The sequence below is a fragment of the Mauremys reevesii genome, unplaced genomic scaffold (assembly GCF_016161935.1).
Source record: "Mauremys reevesii isolate NIE-2019 unplaced genomic scaffold, ASM1616193v1 Contig12, whole genome shotgun sequence".
In the NCBI taxonomy this organism is placed as follows: domain Eukaryota; kingdom Metazoa; phylum Chordata; order Testudines; family Geoemydidae; genus Mauremys; species Mauremys reevesii.
In genome coordinates, this window is record NW_024100738.1 from 996,761 (window position 1) to 1,012,186 (window position 15,426).

The window sequence follows — 15,426 nt, forward strand, 5'->3', positions numbered from 1 at the left end:
CAACCCTCTATACCGACCTTGCCTCAGTGGTTACTGCCAGTCATCTAGCCCCCTTTCTCTGGGGCAGCCTGCAGTCCGCAATGTCCACTCATCATTAGCAAAGGGGTTGGACCTACTGCCTTTCTAACCCTAGTACCATCCCTGGCCCTTAACAAGGCCTCAGCCTGGGGACTTGCCAGGCCAGAGGTCCCCAGCTCTGCCTGCCCCGCCCCAGCCCTGCTCTGTGTAAGGTACCCTGCGCTCCCAGGCAGCCCTGCAGTGAGACTCTTGCCTGCCTAGCTCCCAGCCCTTTGATCTGGGCCAGCTGTGACCTAATTGGGTGTGGCCCCAGCTGTGGCTGCCTCCCCAGTCAGCCGACCTCAGCTGCTTTTCACTTTTTACCTCCTTTTATCCCAGGAACAGGGTAACTGCACCGCTACACAAGTTACAGAGAAGCCACCATTGACTCTAGTTTCAAACTGCAACTGACCCGCGCCCCACGCTGCAGAGTAAGGAAGGAAAAAAATCCCCAGGCTCTCTGTCAATCTGACTTGGGGGGAAATTCCTTCCTCACCCCAGATATGATGGTCAGTTGGATACCGAGCATTTTGGCAAGACCCAACAGCCAGACACATGGCAAAGAACTCTCTATAGCTCAGAGCCCTCCCCGTCTACTGTCCCATCTCCAGCCATGGGGCACATTTCTCAAAGGCGGATCCAGCCCATCACTGAGATCTGGTCCCGTTTGCAGCTAGTTTGGGCCAAATGGGCTGTAGAGAAGGAGAAAGCCCCTCCCCCATGATCAGGGATCCCTCCAGCACAGGGGCCTTTTGTGCCTCCTCCCCAGCAGCTGCAGGCAGAAGGCGTGTTCCTGAGAGGGCTGGGAATGGGGTGAGGGTGGTCAGGGCGGGTGGAAGAGAGATAGAGGGATGTTGGCAGTGTAAAGATGGGCCTCTGACACTCTGCACAGTGGCTAAAACACCCCGGGTCCATTGTCCTAAGGATGTAACTCTGGCTGGCTTCAAAACTTCTTCAGCCTGTGCCAAGGTCTGCACCGGCCCCTGCAGGCACTGAACAGCAGAGTCACAAATAGCCCCTCCCCTCTCCTTTTCCCGTTACGGGGGGGAATCGGCCCCTTTGAGCCAACCCTCCCCCACCTCAATTTCCACCTTGATAAAATAATTTTACTATTATTTCTATTTCTGCCTATGGAGGATGAGGCCCGTCGTGCTGCTCTCTGTAGAGACACTGAGTAAACAGACCCAACAGCTCACAATTAGAGCCAGGATTTAGGAAACTCTTCATATCCCGTTAGTGTCAAAGGGACCCAAGTGGGTAACGTTACTTTTATGCCAAAGTCTTTCCAGGCTCTGGGTCTAGGTTACAACAAAAGCCAGTAAATGAATGAGACAAACCAACTGGAGTCTGAAGAGAGGGAGGGGATGAGGAGGGAAAAGTAAATCTCTTACAGATTGTGTGTCCTGGGATAGTTGTGAGGCTGCAAGGCTGCTGGCTCCATTGCTGAGAGATGCCTGATTGAGAGGGGAAATAGGTTTCAGACCTTTTTATATTAAATACCTGAGTGTGTCTCTGGGCCTCTCTGTCTGTTTCTCTGTCATAATTATAAAAGTGTTTCAGAGCGGGGATGCTCTTATGAATATGAAAGTCTGAAATCTCACCTCTCTTCTCCTTTCTCCCCCAAGACACTCTGCCGTCTGAATTGGAGAGAAAAAGGGGAGGATCATTTGGAGCACACAGACGGGGTGAGTCTGCAGGTGAAGATTCCCTTTAAATTATGAGAAAATTCCAGAGAAAACGTCTTCATGAGATTGTAGCTAAAGTTACCAACCAAACTGACAGCGACCATGACACACACAGCCCTAAAAATAACACATTAAACAGTAAGGAGATCCAGGGGCCCATGTCTCCCCCCCCCCCAACACCCACACACTTTTAAAGGTGGGATGACCAGGACACTTTTCAGCATGGCCACAGTTTGGGGGAAGAGGGCCACGTTGCCCCCACACACACACTGCAAGCCTTGGCAGGGGTGGAGCATGGCAGGCAGTGTCTGTGCTTTGGGCAGGGCAGCTGATCAGATCCTCTCTGTGTAGTGCAGCCCCTTCCCGCGGCACCAACCTCTCCCTGGTGCTGGACTCTCTCAGTGGCCCCACCCCTGCTCCTCTTTCCCTGAGGCCCTGGCCAGGCCAGAAGCCAGAACCTGGACACCATCCAGGGACTGCACTGGGGAGCCCTGGATCCTCCACCTGGCCAGCCTGGGAGACTTGCCCGCTATGGAGAGCCCCCGGACCCATTTCCAGGGCAGATGGAGTGTCAGGGGCTCTCCATAGCGGGCAAGTCTCCCAGGCTGGACGGGGGCAGGGCCTCAGTCAGGGCCATGGAGGGGGCGGGGACACAAAAACAGTCCTGACACTACCCTTAGTGCTGAGTTCATGCCCACGCTGATGAACAGAAACACTCTTAACTGAGTCACACGTGAACAGAGCTCCCTGCCACATCCCTCAGCTTCACCCCGGTCAGGAGGTCTCCCCATCGCTCTTCTCCAATATCCTGCCTTTCCTTTGGGCAGGGCTGGGTTCGCCCATTGGAACTGCTCCCTGCTTCCTAGATTGGGGAGATGCTCTCCCTGTGAGGCTGGCAGCTCCTCCCCTCTCTCTGGGCTGGGGATGGGGCTCCCCCACCCAATGCCACCTCCTACTCTCTGGTGTTAAGTGGCTGTTCCCCATTGCCGCACCTTCCTCTCTGTTCCCTGGCCTGGGACTGGAGGCTGCATTAGGGGAGGGAGCTTCCCTCTGGGGTTTAAAGCTGGTGCCTGCCACTTCTGCTCCCTCAATAAAAGCTTCTGACGCCTTCCTGGCTGTGTCTGTGCTGCTGGGAATGGGGCAGCACCAGCAGCGGGATGTGGGAGCTGAAGCCTCTGTGATAAATGAGAAACTAATGAAGTGGGAGCCATTACAAAGACTGCAGAGCTGCAGTGACACCTCTGCTTAGTCTCAAGTGCCCAGGACAGAGGCAGCTCCTTGGGATCCAGGCTTGTCCCAGCCAGGACGGGCCACTGGGGAGTGTGAGAAATGGTCCCAGCCTCACCCAGGGCTGAGCTCTGCCCCTAACGCTCTGATTCTCTCTTCCCCCAGCGAATGTGACTCTGGATCCAGACACGGCTCATCCCATCCTCATCCTGTCTGAGGATCAGAAAAGTGTGAGATGGGGAGACATGCAGCAGCAACTGCCCAACAATCATGAGAGATTTGACACTGAGCCCTGTGTGCTGGGCTGTGAGGGATTCACCCTGGGGAGACATTGCTGGGAGGTGGAGGTGGGGGATGGGCCATTCTGGGCTGTGGGGGTGGCCAGAGAGTCTGTGGGGAGGAAGGGAGAGATCAGCTATAGCCCTGAGGGGGGGATCTGGGCTGTGCAGCAGTGGAAGGATCAGTTCCGGGCTCTCACCTCCCCTGTGACCCCCCTGCCCCTGAGCCGGGCCCCCAGCAGGATCCGGGTTTGTCTGGACTGTGACCGGGGGCAGGTGACATTTATCGATGCTGGTGACGAGGCCCCGATCTTCACTTTCCCGCCGGGCTCCATCCCTGGGGGGAGAATCCGACCCTGGCTCTGGGTGGGGCTGGGATCCCAGCTCAGACTGTGTCCCTGAGACACACAGTTGAGGGGGGAACCGGAAATCCTCTCTAGCCTCAGGGACCCCAGTCTCTCTGACCTTGGAGGACTCCCATCTACCCAGCCTCTGGCGCCTCATCTCTATGGCCCCTGGAAGCACCTCCCCCACCCTCTCTGCAGCCCCAGGGATGGGAGGGGGAAGAACCTCTGAAGCTTCAGGAGGGGCCCTGACGGGCAGACGTGGGGGCTGGGCAGGGGGCAGAACTAACAGCTGGGCAGGAGGCAGGCGGAGGTGGGGGTGGCAGGGACACAGCATGAATCAATCAGGGTTTGGAGGTTTGGGGAGAAGTAGCAGCAGCCAGGAGCTTTTTGTACAGATCTGTGTCCTTAGATCTCACTGGGGGCTCCCAGGCGGCGATCAGCATGAGGGGAAGGGATAAGATCAGGGAAGGAAGAGAGCAGCCGAGGGGGATGATCTGTGACAGGGAGGAGAGACACAGGGAAATAGGGGATAGGAAGTGAGGCTAGAACAATAATGAATAGAAAAGGACAGTACGAAAGGAAAGGGAACGTGAGCGGGACGGGGAGATTTATTACACGTTACTGAAAGTTAGACCGTAACTCATTAATTCCCTGTATTAATTCCGGGACGACTGTCCTGTTGTTGTGCCATTAAAAAACTGTTTTCAGTGGTTGGGGAATCTCCTTTCCATGCTGTGGTTATTAAGGCTCCTTCTCAGCTCCATTTTCTTACCACCTTTAGTTACTGACTGTAAATAAAACTTTACAAACGATTCTTTGTGTTTGTTCCAATTTACTGTCCCAGCTGCAGGTGCTGGTGGCAGAGTCCTGGGATTTGCTTCCTGACTTGGTTGTGCCCCCCCCCCAACCCCCACAGGGAATATTGTGCCCCTAGGATGAGTTTGGGTTTTACTGGGATGTGTCATGCTCCAGCCGGGGCTCTGTCTCTGTCCTGTGTCCTTAATTTGTAGGCAACTAGAAAATCAAAGTCTGCAAAGCTGTTAGGGGTCTAAACTGCCTAGACAATGGATGGGCATCACAGGCACCTTACAGTGCGATGCACAAAAGCCAGCTCACTAGGCGGGGAGCCATCTCAGCTAGGCAATGGGAGAGGCGACAAGGGGGGAGGGGAGTCCTAAGCCCTGCCCCCTCTCACAGACAGGTGCCTAAATCAGGGCTGCAGAGGGGCATCAATGTCTGCTTAGCAACCCAGAGACGGGAACCCAGCATCTGACGTCACGTGGCTCAGGCGCCTAAGGCGTTTCTTGCTGGAATGAGGTCAGCACCTGCCTCGCTCCACAGGAAAGGGTGAGGGGAGAGAAGCAGAAGGTGGTTTTGGTGCTATCACCTGCCTTATAACAGCCCCATGGTGAGAGCACTCAGCTGGCATCTGGGAGACCCACGTTCAGTTCTCCCATCAAGCTGTGTGCAGCAGCTCATGAACGTGAGTACCAACCTCAGGGCAAACAGTTATAAACCAGAGCACAGACTCCCACTGGTCGTGTGTCCTGTATTTAGACTTCACCTCCCAGGTATCAAGTGAGAACACTCAAGCACTAGAACAGCCTGAACATGGAGTCACAGACAGTCCCCTGGGGTTCTCCCGTCTGTCTCGCTGCTTTTCTGCCTCCTCTCCTGCTTCGTCTCCCTGCTCCCCCGGCCGGGGCGGCCCCCGTAGTACCACAGGCCCCGTGCCGCTCTCAGAAGCGGCTGGCACAGCACCAGGTCCCTGGGGCCCCCCCGGGGGGGGGCAAAGGGCTCCATGTGTTGTTCCAGGCACCACCCCCAGCAGCTCCCATAGGCTGGGAACAGGAACTGCGGCCAATGGGAGCTTCGAGGGAGGTACCTGGAGGCATGACAAGGGCAGCACGCAGAGTCCTGTGCCCCCCCACCCCCAGGGGCCACGCAGGGACGTGGTGAGTGGTGCGGCGTGGAGCCAGGGCAGGCACGCAGGGACCACGCCGCTGCAGGTAAGCGGCGCCAGGTCAGAGCCCAAACCCCTCCTGCACCATGCCCCCCAACTCTCTGCCCTGAGCCCCCTGCCTGAACCTTGCACCCCTCCCGCACCCCAACTCCCTGTCCTGAAGCCCCTGCCTGAACCGTGCACCCCTCCCGCATACCAACTCCCTGTCCTGAGCCCCCTGCCTGAACCTTGTACCCCTCCTGCACCCCAACTCCCTGTCCTGAGCCCCTCCCTGAAACTCGCCCCTCTGCACCCCAATTTCATGTCCTGAGACTCCTCCTGCACCCCAACTCCCTGTCCTGAGGCCCCTGTCTGAACCTTGCCCCCCCTGCACCCCAACTCCCTGTCCTGAGCCCCTTCCTGCACACCGCACCCCTCCTGCACCCCAACTCCCTGTCCTGAGCCCCTTCCTGCACACCGCACCCCTCCTGCACCCCAACTCCCTGTCCTGAGCCCCTTCCTGCACACCGCACCCCTCCTGCACCCCAACTCCCTGTCCTGAGCCCCTTCCTGCACACCGCAGCCCCTCACACACACCAACCTTTATGATGTTCGCCTTTAAAAAAATAAATAAAATTCCCTGGGTGCTCACCCGAATGAAATGTGCTGCGCACGCCTGTGAGTGTGATCCTGCAGCGCCAGGAGACACAGACAGGAGGAGCGGAAGCAGCAGGCTCTTTTTTTTTTTAAGCATTTTTAAGCTGTACTTTAATGGCAGCTCGTCTGTCAGGGAGATTGCCCTTTCTTGGGGCTGTGAGGAAGATGGCCCTTATAAATAAAACAATCCAAATCAACACATACATTTTCAACAACAGCTAAGAGAACAGAGTGAAACTCCTGTTAAATACACCCTGTACCTTCTGTAGAAATATTATCTGTTTAGAAGTGCCTATGTGGTTCTACTGCCTTACAAGGACTTTTGGTTAAGATTTGGTGAAGAAGCGCTGTCATATGTGACATTTCCTCTATGGAGAACTACATCATATCCTTGTAGGGGGATGGATTTGATTGCCTAGGAAATGCTTCTATTTCAAATGACTATGATCCTATTTCTTTTCACTTTTTCAGGTTTGCTCCAGTGTTGTAAACCTCCATCTTTAGCTCCCTAACAATAACGTGTTTGTTCTCTACTATGTATTGAGTAACATTGCATTCTGTAACAGGGCTAGAAGAAATTCTAATTATTATACTGCTCTATGTCACAGTTGTACTGATTACACTCCCTTTTCTCTTTAGCTCACAACAGATTATATGGGCATGAGTCTCTAGTCATTTACATGGAATTTATGCCAGTGTAAATCCGTTGATTTCAGTGGAACTTCGCCTGTTTTACACTAGTGTAAGTGAGAGGAGAACCAGGCCCCTTCTTTGGGATACTGAGGAGGGAGGGAACTCTAGAAAAGGAATTGATATTTCAGACAAGATTTTTAAATGCACTTTCATTCTATTCATTGGTATAGGAAACATCACTTTGTAGCCTATAAAAAAAAAATTGAGAGAGGCTCTTCCAAAGAGCCACTAAAAGTAAGTCAGCTCATCATGCTTAGTCTTGCTGCTCTGATAACTGGAGAGGCTCAGAGGTTTGTTCTCATGAGGAAGGCTTTTGAACCCCATAAGTGCAAGAACTCCTCATTGCCAACATGGACCTTGATGAAGTAGTTTATTCCAGCAACCACCTGAGTTTTAAACTCCACAGCAGTGAAGACCTCAAATTTCTTCCCTTCTTTTTCTTCCACCTGAAGTTTCACCTCGTCGGCAACCTGCTGCGCTTCCGGGGTGGCCGGCTGGGCGTCCATCAGCCCCCCGCACCTCCTCATCGTGGCGGCGGAACCTGCAGCCCGCCGCAAGCCAAAGCGCAGCTGCCAGCTGAGCAGCTTCCAAGCCACAGGGGGCTGCTCTGCCTTTGCTGCTGGCTCCAGCAGGGCTCCCGCAGCAAGCTCACTCCCCACCCCACTCAGCCCGGCCCCCTGCCTGACCAGTAGGGCCTAAAAAATAGGAGGGCCTAAGGCTAAAGCCACATTAGCCTAATGGGTAATCGGGCCCTGCCTGGAGACCTGGAGCAGGAGACAGTGTCTGCCCAGCCCAGGAAGAGCCATTAATAGAACCCGCTGTACCCGAAGACAAAGGGAGCAGGAAGTGGCAGCACTGGAGGAGAGACTCTCCTAATCCAGGAACAGGAAAGAGCCCCCCTCAGCCCAAGGCAAAGGGATGTGGCAGCCCTGAGGGGGAGACGTCTCCATTCATGTCTCTGAATTTAATATTTCAGACATGTAGAAATAGTCACCAGAACTCAGCTGGTCAGAGTTAAGGATGTTTGAATGCTGGGCAGTGAGAAGATTTCTCTTTGTGTGTGTGTGTGTGTATATATCTCCTGGACCTGGTTAGGTGCCACCGGACTGCAGTAAGGGGAACCCAAGCAACTGGGCCCCAGGATCCCCAGATAATTCAAGCCTCTGGGACTGGATCAGAGCCCATCCACTGCTCCAGTCTTGGGGTCCCTGGGCACATTCTTGGGGGGCTCTCTAGCCCCCTATCTGAGGCGTGAAACCCGCTGCCTAACCCCCAGTGCAGAGCTGACCCTTCAGACTCCCCCATGCCTGAATGCATCGTCTCACTGAACTCCAGGCCAAGGTGAGAGCCTGCTGGTTTCAGCTGAATTCTCTCCGGGGGGCACATTGTGACCATTTAACACATGGAGAGACTCTTTGCACACATCCAACATTATTGCTCTTTCACTTAATCTCTTAACCAGATAAAGCACAGGAGAGTTCAGATCCCGTAGCACAAAATGACCAACCTAACTGCAGTGCCCCCCACTAGCTCCCCCTTCCCTTGGGAGTCCTGGGGGCCATCTGGGCTCAGGAAAAGCAGGCAGGGCCCCCTCACCTCATAAACCTGCTGCATACTGGGGGATTTGCTCTCTCCTTTTGATTTGGAGACAAAGAGCGGGATCCAGGAAGGGACTCGGGTATTACAAGGCTGTATGTCACCACGTCTAAATTGCAGCTGCCTAGAAAGTCACTGGAATGACACTGTGAGCCACAAAGCCTGAGTTATGGGGAGATGTAAATGTCTTAGAATGGATGACACAAAAGCCAGCGTGCTAGGCAGGGAGCTGCCTAAGCCAGTCAATGGGAGATGCTGACCAGAGGGATGTTGTATAGGGAGTCCAGGCCTCTCACTCAGCTTTGTGGATTGCAGGGTTGTTTCTGTGACTGGCTAGTGCCCAATGTCCTTTGATAAATTTTGTTCCTGAGGTAAATCTGCCAAAATACAGAAAATTCAGAAGCAGCTTTCTCTTCTTAGGATCAAATTTGGAGCTGTCTGGGGGGTTTGAAGAAAGAGGGAGATGAGAATATGGTGTTAACTAGAGTGGAGCAAAGAAAAATCCAGCACCTGCTGGTAGGTGCCATTGTTACTCACCAATAAATCTGCACAGGGACGTTATCAATGCTCAGATCTTTGTGAGTAACAGCGAGTAACATGCTCCTCCCTTTGAGAGGCTATTTATTGTTTCCTCTGTGCAAAGCAATTTCTGTTCTGGCTTAATGTAAACTGAACAGGAGGAAGGAGAATGAAGGACATTATATTACTTACTGAATAATGCAAGTCATTTTCTTAAAAACATGATGTGACCAGGGTCACAAGGGAGCAACTGAGGTTACTCAATTCTGGCAAACTGTAAAAATGGGGGAGCCACTCCCCAAAGCTGGTGGATTTTCCAATATTTAGATTTATCAAGCCAGCATGAAACCGCCTCTATGGTACCTCACTGGTTACCCAGAAGCCAACAACAAAGTTAAAGAAACCCAGCCTTAGGCCTCCACCCAGACACCCAAGGCAAATATGATGATCATTACTGAAAATCTTATTCATCATATAAGAAAGTTCTACCTGTTATATCCTTGGGGCAGCGGTGTAGGAAGCAATCACTTGAGGCCAGAGAGCAGACAGCTAACCAAAACCTCCATTTTATTTACAGAGACAGAGAGCTCACTCAGCCGGTTGAAACCGGCTGAGCTATCCTTAATAGTCTAACTCAGTTGCCATAGTAACAAAACCCATGACAACCAAATACACAACATATTCCTCCCCTAATAAGAACATCCCTAAATAAAACACACACTAAACTAGAGAAGGAGGGTAGACTGCCTCCATTCCCGGCTAAACCCTGGGGATTATTTTGCCCCATAACCGTGGGTTCGCCTAACTAAAGATCCAGCCGATGAGGAGGCCTTCTGTCTCTAGGTGGATTACGGCGAACTTCTGGTGTTGTTGCACCCGAAAGTACTAGGGGCTCAGGGTCCAGCACGAATAGGTGAGGAGGTGGTATCAGCTCGTGCTGGGCAAAGGGGTATCTCAGCTGCCGGCAGTAATGGAGGAGAACAGTCAGGAACAGGTGACTCATGATTCGGTGTCTCACCAGGAGGGGTGAAGTCAGACCCCTCAACTGCAGATGGGTCCTGAAGACTGGCATGACCTGGCAACAGCTGATCTACATGTCGCCGCCAGGTAAGATTATCTGCAGTCCGGACTGTATAGGAAACAGGTCCTGTTTGAGTGATGACTGTGGCCGGGACCCATTTAGCTCTGGAAGTATAATTCCGAGCCAAAACTGGCTGTCCTGGGCTAAAGGTTCGGTCTTTTGCTCTGGGTGCCCGTCTGATGACTTGATATTGCTGCTGATGTTGCACAGTTTGTCTGGGTTCAGAAGGTTTCAGCAGATCAAAGCAAGTGCACAGCTGTCGTCCCATCATTAGAAAGTCTGGGGAAGCCTGGGTCGTAGCATGAGGTGTGTTTCTATAGGAAAGTGTTAGAAAAATAGGCCAATACAAGCCTGTTAGCAAGACTAGGCCCTTAGCATAGGTAGACTCAAGGCCCTTAGCATAAGTAAAATTAAGGCCTTAAAATGCAAGCAGACAGAAAAGCCTGTGTCAGCTATTATCAGCTTAATGCTTGGCTTGTCCTAGTTCATGCTTATCAGCAAGGCCCACGCTTGGCGTAACATATGTGCAGCTGTCTTTTTCTGCTTATGGCCAAAAGCAGTTAGCCTAATGGGTCATCTTCTCATGCATGAAGCCAAGAGTAGTTAGTATGATAATATAAGGGGTTAAAGGGGATATCTTATGTCTTCCTTACAATGATAAATGTATCCGTGCAGCTGCACTGTTATCATGATGGATGTATCCGTGACAGTTATACATATCTTGTTCCTTTCTGATTGATATATGTATTCTATGTACTTCAATATTCCCTATAGATACATTTACAGGACCTATAGGGTCAGCCAAGTAACGCAAATAAGACGTCAACAAAGTTGTTTGTTTCGGGGTATAAAGGTAAGCCCATCCGGCCATGTAAGGTGTGTCTCTCTCGGGCATTAGCCGGGACGAGAACACCCGCTCAGCTGATCGATCAATAAAGCTAATGGTACTCGTCTTCCTGTTTCCGTGCTTCCTTGGCGCAATTGGGTAAGCTCCAGGGAGAATCGGGCCCTTTTGGCTAACAAATTGGCGACTCCGCCGGGACTTCTCTCCCTGTTGGGGGCGTTGACCGCGCCGAGGACGGCTCAGGAGAGTGGCCACCTCGAGCTATTGGTTTGCTCGAGCCCGGTCGCCACAATCGACCGGGACGGCTACGCCCCCTCTATAGAGAACTCCAGCCGACACGGAAGCAAGACAGTACCAGAAGAGGGGAGTCCACCTGCCGGACGCGGCCACTCCGGGCGCGGTAAGTGCGTTACCTCCTGGGTTTGAGGATTAACGCCCCCGAAGAGTGAGGGTTGGGACATTGGGCCCCTAATGGTAAAGGAACCCACAGATAGGAAGGTGTGTGGGTAAAAGTTTTCTGATAAGGTACCTAGGTTCAGGCACGGCAAATGTATAACTTTACTAACTCCACTGATTCGTGGACCGTGCTGAATGAGTATTGGAATGTAAATACTACCCTCTTGTGTTTGTTTGCGATAGTACTACTTGTGTTTTACATTGTACTGACAACTTGGAAACCGCGGTTGCACTAGCCTGGTCTAGGACTTAAGCCAACTCTAGCCGCCCCAAGACTTCCGCGAGGGGAATTTCCCCCGGGACCGGAATATCTTGAAAGCAAGGGGAGTTGGCCGAACCCGTGACCAGGCTGATATCTAGGTGTAATGGGGTCCGGACAAAGCATGTCTACTCGGACACCCCTAGGATGTATGTTAGAAAATTGGCCGGAGTTTAGACGCCAAGCAGATTATGGAATGGTACTGTGTAAAGATAATCTGGAAAAATTCTGTACCTTAGAATGGCCAACGTTTGGGGTGGGATGGCCCGCAGGGGGAACACTCAAACTGGAAACAGTGCAGGCTACACATAACGTTGTCACTCGGGATGGGCATTGGGATCAATACCCCTATATAGATATCTGGCAGGATCTCGTGGCCAATCCCCCCCCGTGGCTACGGGAATGCAGAGCACAAGCTATCAGAGCCTTATTAGCCCGCGCCCCTGTTAAAAAGCCCTGTCCCCCTTATGATACCCCCCGTCCGCCTGCCGTGCTTCCTTCTGCCCCTGACCCAATGCTTCCTCCTCCTGTATATCCTGGTCTCCCGGTCTTGGCAGCTGCAGCAGCTCCACAGGCTCCAGCTCTCGCTTCCCCTCCCCCGAAGGCGGAAGCCCCGGCCGTAGTGGTAAAACCCTTGCCTGACACACAGGAGGCTGCAGGGACAGACTCGGCCACAGAGCTAGGGGATGAGCCGTCTGTTTCAGAGCACTCTGATAAGAGTGACTCAGTGGCAGACCGAGTTAAACAGAATCCTAGAACAGGCCTCAAGGCGCAGGGGACGGGGAGCTTCACGTTTGTTGCCCCTTTCGGGGACTCCCCGGGTAAGGCTGGCCCAGTTTTTCAGTGCCCTTTACGGGAGACTATGCTTCCTGGCGGTGATGGGGGTACTGGTGTCCTGACTATGGTATATGTCCCCTTCACCACCAGCGATCTGTATAACTGGAAACACCAGAATCCCCCGTTTACGGAAGACCCTGCCCCGCTGACTGCCGTATTTGAGACCTTGGTTACAGCCCATAAGCCCACCTGGGGGGATATGAGGGTTGCCCTAGATACCCTTCTTACTGCAGAGGAGAGACGCTTAGTTTTCTCCCAAGCCCGTAAGTGTTTACGAGAATCGGGGGTGCGGGAAGAGGATTTAGCTGGACGGCTCCCTACTGCACCACCCGACTGGGGACATACAGCGGCTCCAGACATAACAAAACACCATGACTATGCTGTGGCAGTGGTACAGGGAATGAAACGCTGTATTCGGAAAACCACAAATTGGGCTAAATTGTATAATGTGAGACAAGAGAAAAATGAAAATCCAGCCGCTTTTTATGAGCGCTTGTGCGATACCTGTAAAAGGTATACTGACCTCGATCCAGAGACTGCCAATGGAAAGCAGGTATTAATCCCCCTTTTCATTGGACAGTCCTATGAGGATATCAGAAGGAAATTACAGAAGCTAGATGGAGCTGCAGGCAAAAATATAGAAGAGCTCCTGGGGATTGCGGTGAAGGTTTATGATCGCAGAGATGACAAGGAGCAGAGGAAAGGGGCTCGCGTACTGGCTATGGCTCTGAGAGAAGGAAGAGAGGAAAAGGGGGGCAAGGGAAAAGGACGCTCAGGCTCAATTGGCAGGGGAAAGGGCTCCCGGTTGGGTCGGAATCAGTGTGCCTATTGTAAGGAAGAGGGACACTGGAGAAATGAATGCCCCCGCCGACAGGTTAGAGGAGAGGGACACAAGGATGGGACTTCACCCGTGCCTGTTTTCTATGGTGGCACGGGGGAAGGGGCTACCCTATAGGGAGGCCGGGGGACCCAATGTCCCCTCCTGGCAGCACAACCCGCCAGTCTGGATCCCACGGTAAAAATTAAGGTAGAGGGCCGCCCGATTACAGCCCTTATTGATACAGGGGCTACTCTTAGTTTACTACCCCTCGACACGGCACCACGAGCCAGAGCCCAAGGGTGTGTCACGGTCCAAGGAATAGAGGGGCAGCACATTACACTAAAGAAAACCCTCCCCCTCTTAGTGAAAGTAGGGGACCGCCAAGTATCCCATCAATTTGTTTGCAGCCCTTCCTGCCCCATTGCGCTGCTAGGGCGAGACCTCCTCACTAAATTACAGGCGGAGATCTCGTTCACTAATGGGGCTATGGAGGTTAGGCTCCCAAAACAACAAGCTTCCAACTATCAGATGGCCCTACTTAATGCTGCTGTAAAACCTGCCCTAGCACACCACGGGGTTGACGAGGCTTCCCTGCCAGGCATCAATGCCAGAGTTTGGGCTGAGGAGGGAGGTCATGCCCGTGCCAAAAATGCCTCGCCGGTACACATCACCCTTAAGGAAGGGAGTTGCCCCGTCCGAATCCGACAGTATCCCCTTAAGTTAGCCACTCAAATCGGGTTAAAACCTCTGATCCAAAAGTTTGTACAATGTGGGTGGCTAAGGGAGGGCACGTCCCCGTATAACACCCCGATAATGGGAGTGCCTAAGCCTAACGGACAATACCGGCTCGTGCAGGATCTAAGGCAGGTCAATAAGCTAATAGAGGCGCCTTATCCTGTTGTCCCAAACCCCCACACGATTCTAGGACAGATACCCAAAAGCCATGGTTGGTTCTCAGTAATAGATTTAAAAGACGCCTTCTTTTCCATCCCCCTTGATCAGGAATCTCAAAAGCTGTTTGCCTTTGAGTGGGAGGATCCCGACACCCATTACAAAGCCCAATACCTCTGGACTGTTGTTCCGCAGGGGCTTACCTGTGCACCGGAAATTTTTGGGAGTCAGCTACGGAGGGACCTTGCTCCCTTCCTAGCTCGACACCCTGCGTGCAACGTAGTCCAGTACTGCGATGATTTACTTTTAAGTACTGAGACAGAGCAGACTTGTAAGGAACAAACTGTAGAACTCCTTAACTTTCTGGGGGCACAGGGATACAAAGCCTCTAAGGAAAAAGCACAACTGGTTAAACAGCAGGTCACTTTCCTAGGGTACCGCCTTAGTCAGGGGAGTCGCAGTTTAAGTACCGATAGAATCCAAGCTATACTCGACAGCCCTCAGCCCCGGAACCCCAGAGAATTGAGAGCTTTCCTGGGACTGACCGGCTTTTGCCGACTCTGGATCCCTGACTATGGGGGAAAAGCCAGACCCCTATATGAAGCCCTAACTAAAGAAGGTCTGCTGCATTGGAAGTGGACTAAGGACAAAGAGAAAGCATTTCAAGAGCTTAAAAGAGCTTTAATTCAGCCTCCTGCTCTGGCTCTCCCAGATCCACGGAAACCATTTACTTTGTATGTCCACGAAAGAGCCGGGGTAGCGTCTGGGGTCCTCTGTCAAAAGTCAGGACCGACCTGGAGACCCATCGGCTATTATTCCAGAGTCTTAGATCCAGTTGCCAGGGGATGGCCAGCCTGCTTGCGGGCTGTTGCTGCAACTGCTCTCCTCGTACAGGAAGCCGAAAAGTTAACCCTTGGTGGGGACACTGAGGTTGTGGTGCCTCACGGAGTACCCCAGATACTAGGAACAGGGGCGGGGGACAGACACCTGAACCCCAGTCGGCATACTAAATATGAGGTGGGACTTTTACTAGCCCCGAACCTCACCTTTAAAACAGTCAGTTCTCTCAACCCAGCTACCTTACTGCCTGATCCTCAGGCTCCCAGTGGTGCTGTTGATCCGACCCATGACTGTGTCGAAGTCCTGCAGCAAGAGACTAAACCCCGTCCCGATCTTTCAGATTTGCCCTGGCCCAACCCTGATCTCGAGGCATATGTCGATGGTTCTAGTTATGTAC

General features: G+C 52.7%; 1 protein-coding gene and 1 pseudogene across 1 annotated transcript in view; one reads left to right on the forward strand and one right to left on the reverse strand.

Annotated features, from left to right (window-relative positions):
* LOC120392872 (zinc finger protein RFP-like) overlaps positions 1-6,865 on the forward strand; it is a 60,636-nt gene extending 53,771 nt beyond the window's left edge. The window contains exons 6-8 of the mRNA XM_039517545.1: positions 1,683-1,742; positions 3,135-3,613; positions 6,833-6,865. Coding sequence (XP_039373479.1) covers positions 1,683-1,742; positions 3,135-3,613; positions 6,833-6,865 — 572 coding nt within the window. The remainder of the gene's footprint in view (positions 1-1,682; positions 1,743-3,134; positions 3,614-6,832) is intronic.
* A 57-nt stretch (positions 6,866-6,922) lies between these two features.
* LOC120392873 lies at positions 6,923-7,413 on the reverse strand (annotated as a pseudogene).
* Between the last annotated feature and the right edge of the window lie 8,013 nt (positions 7,414-15,426).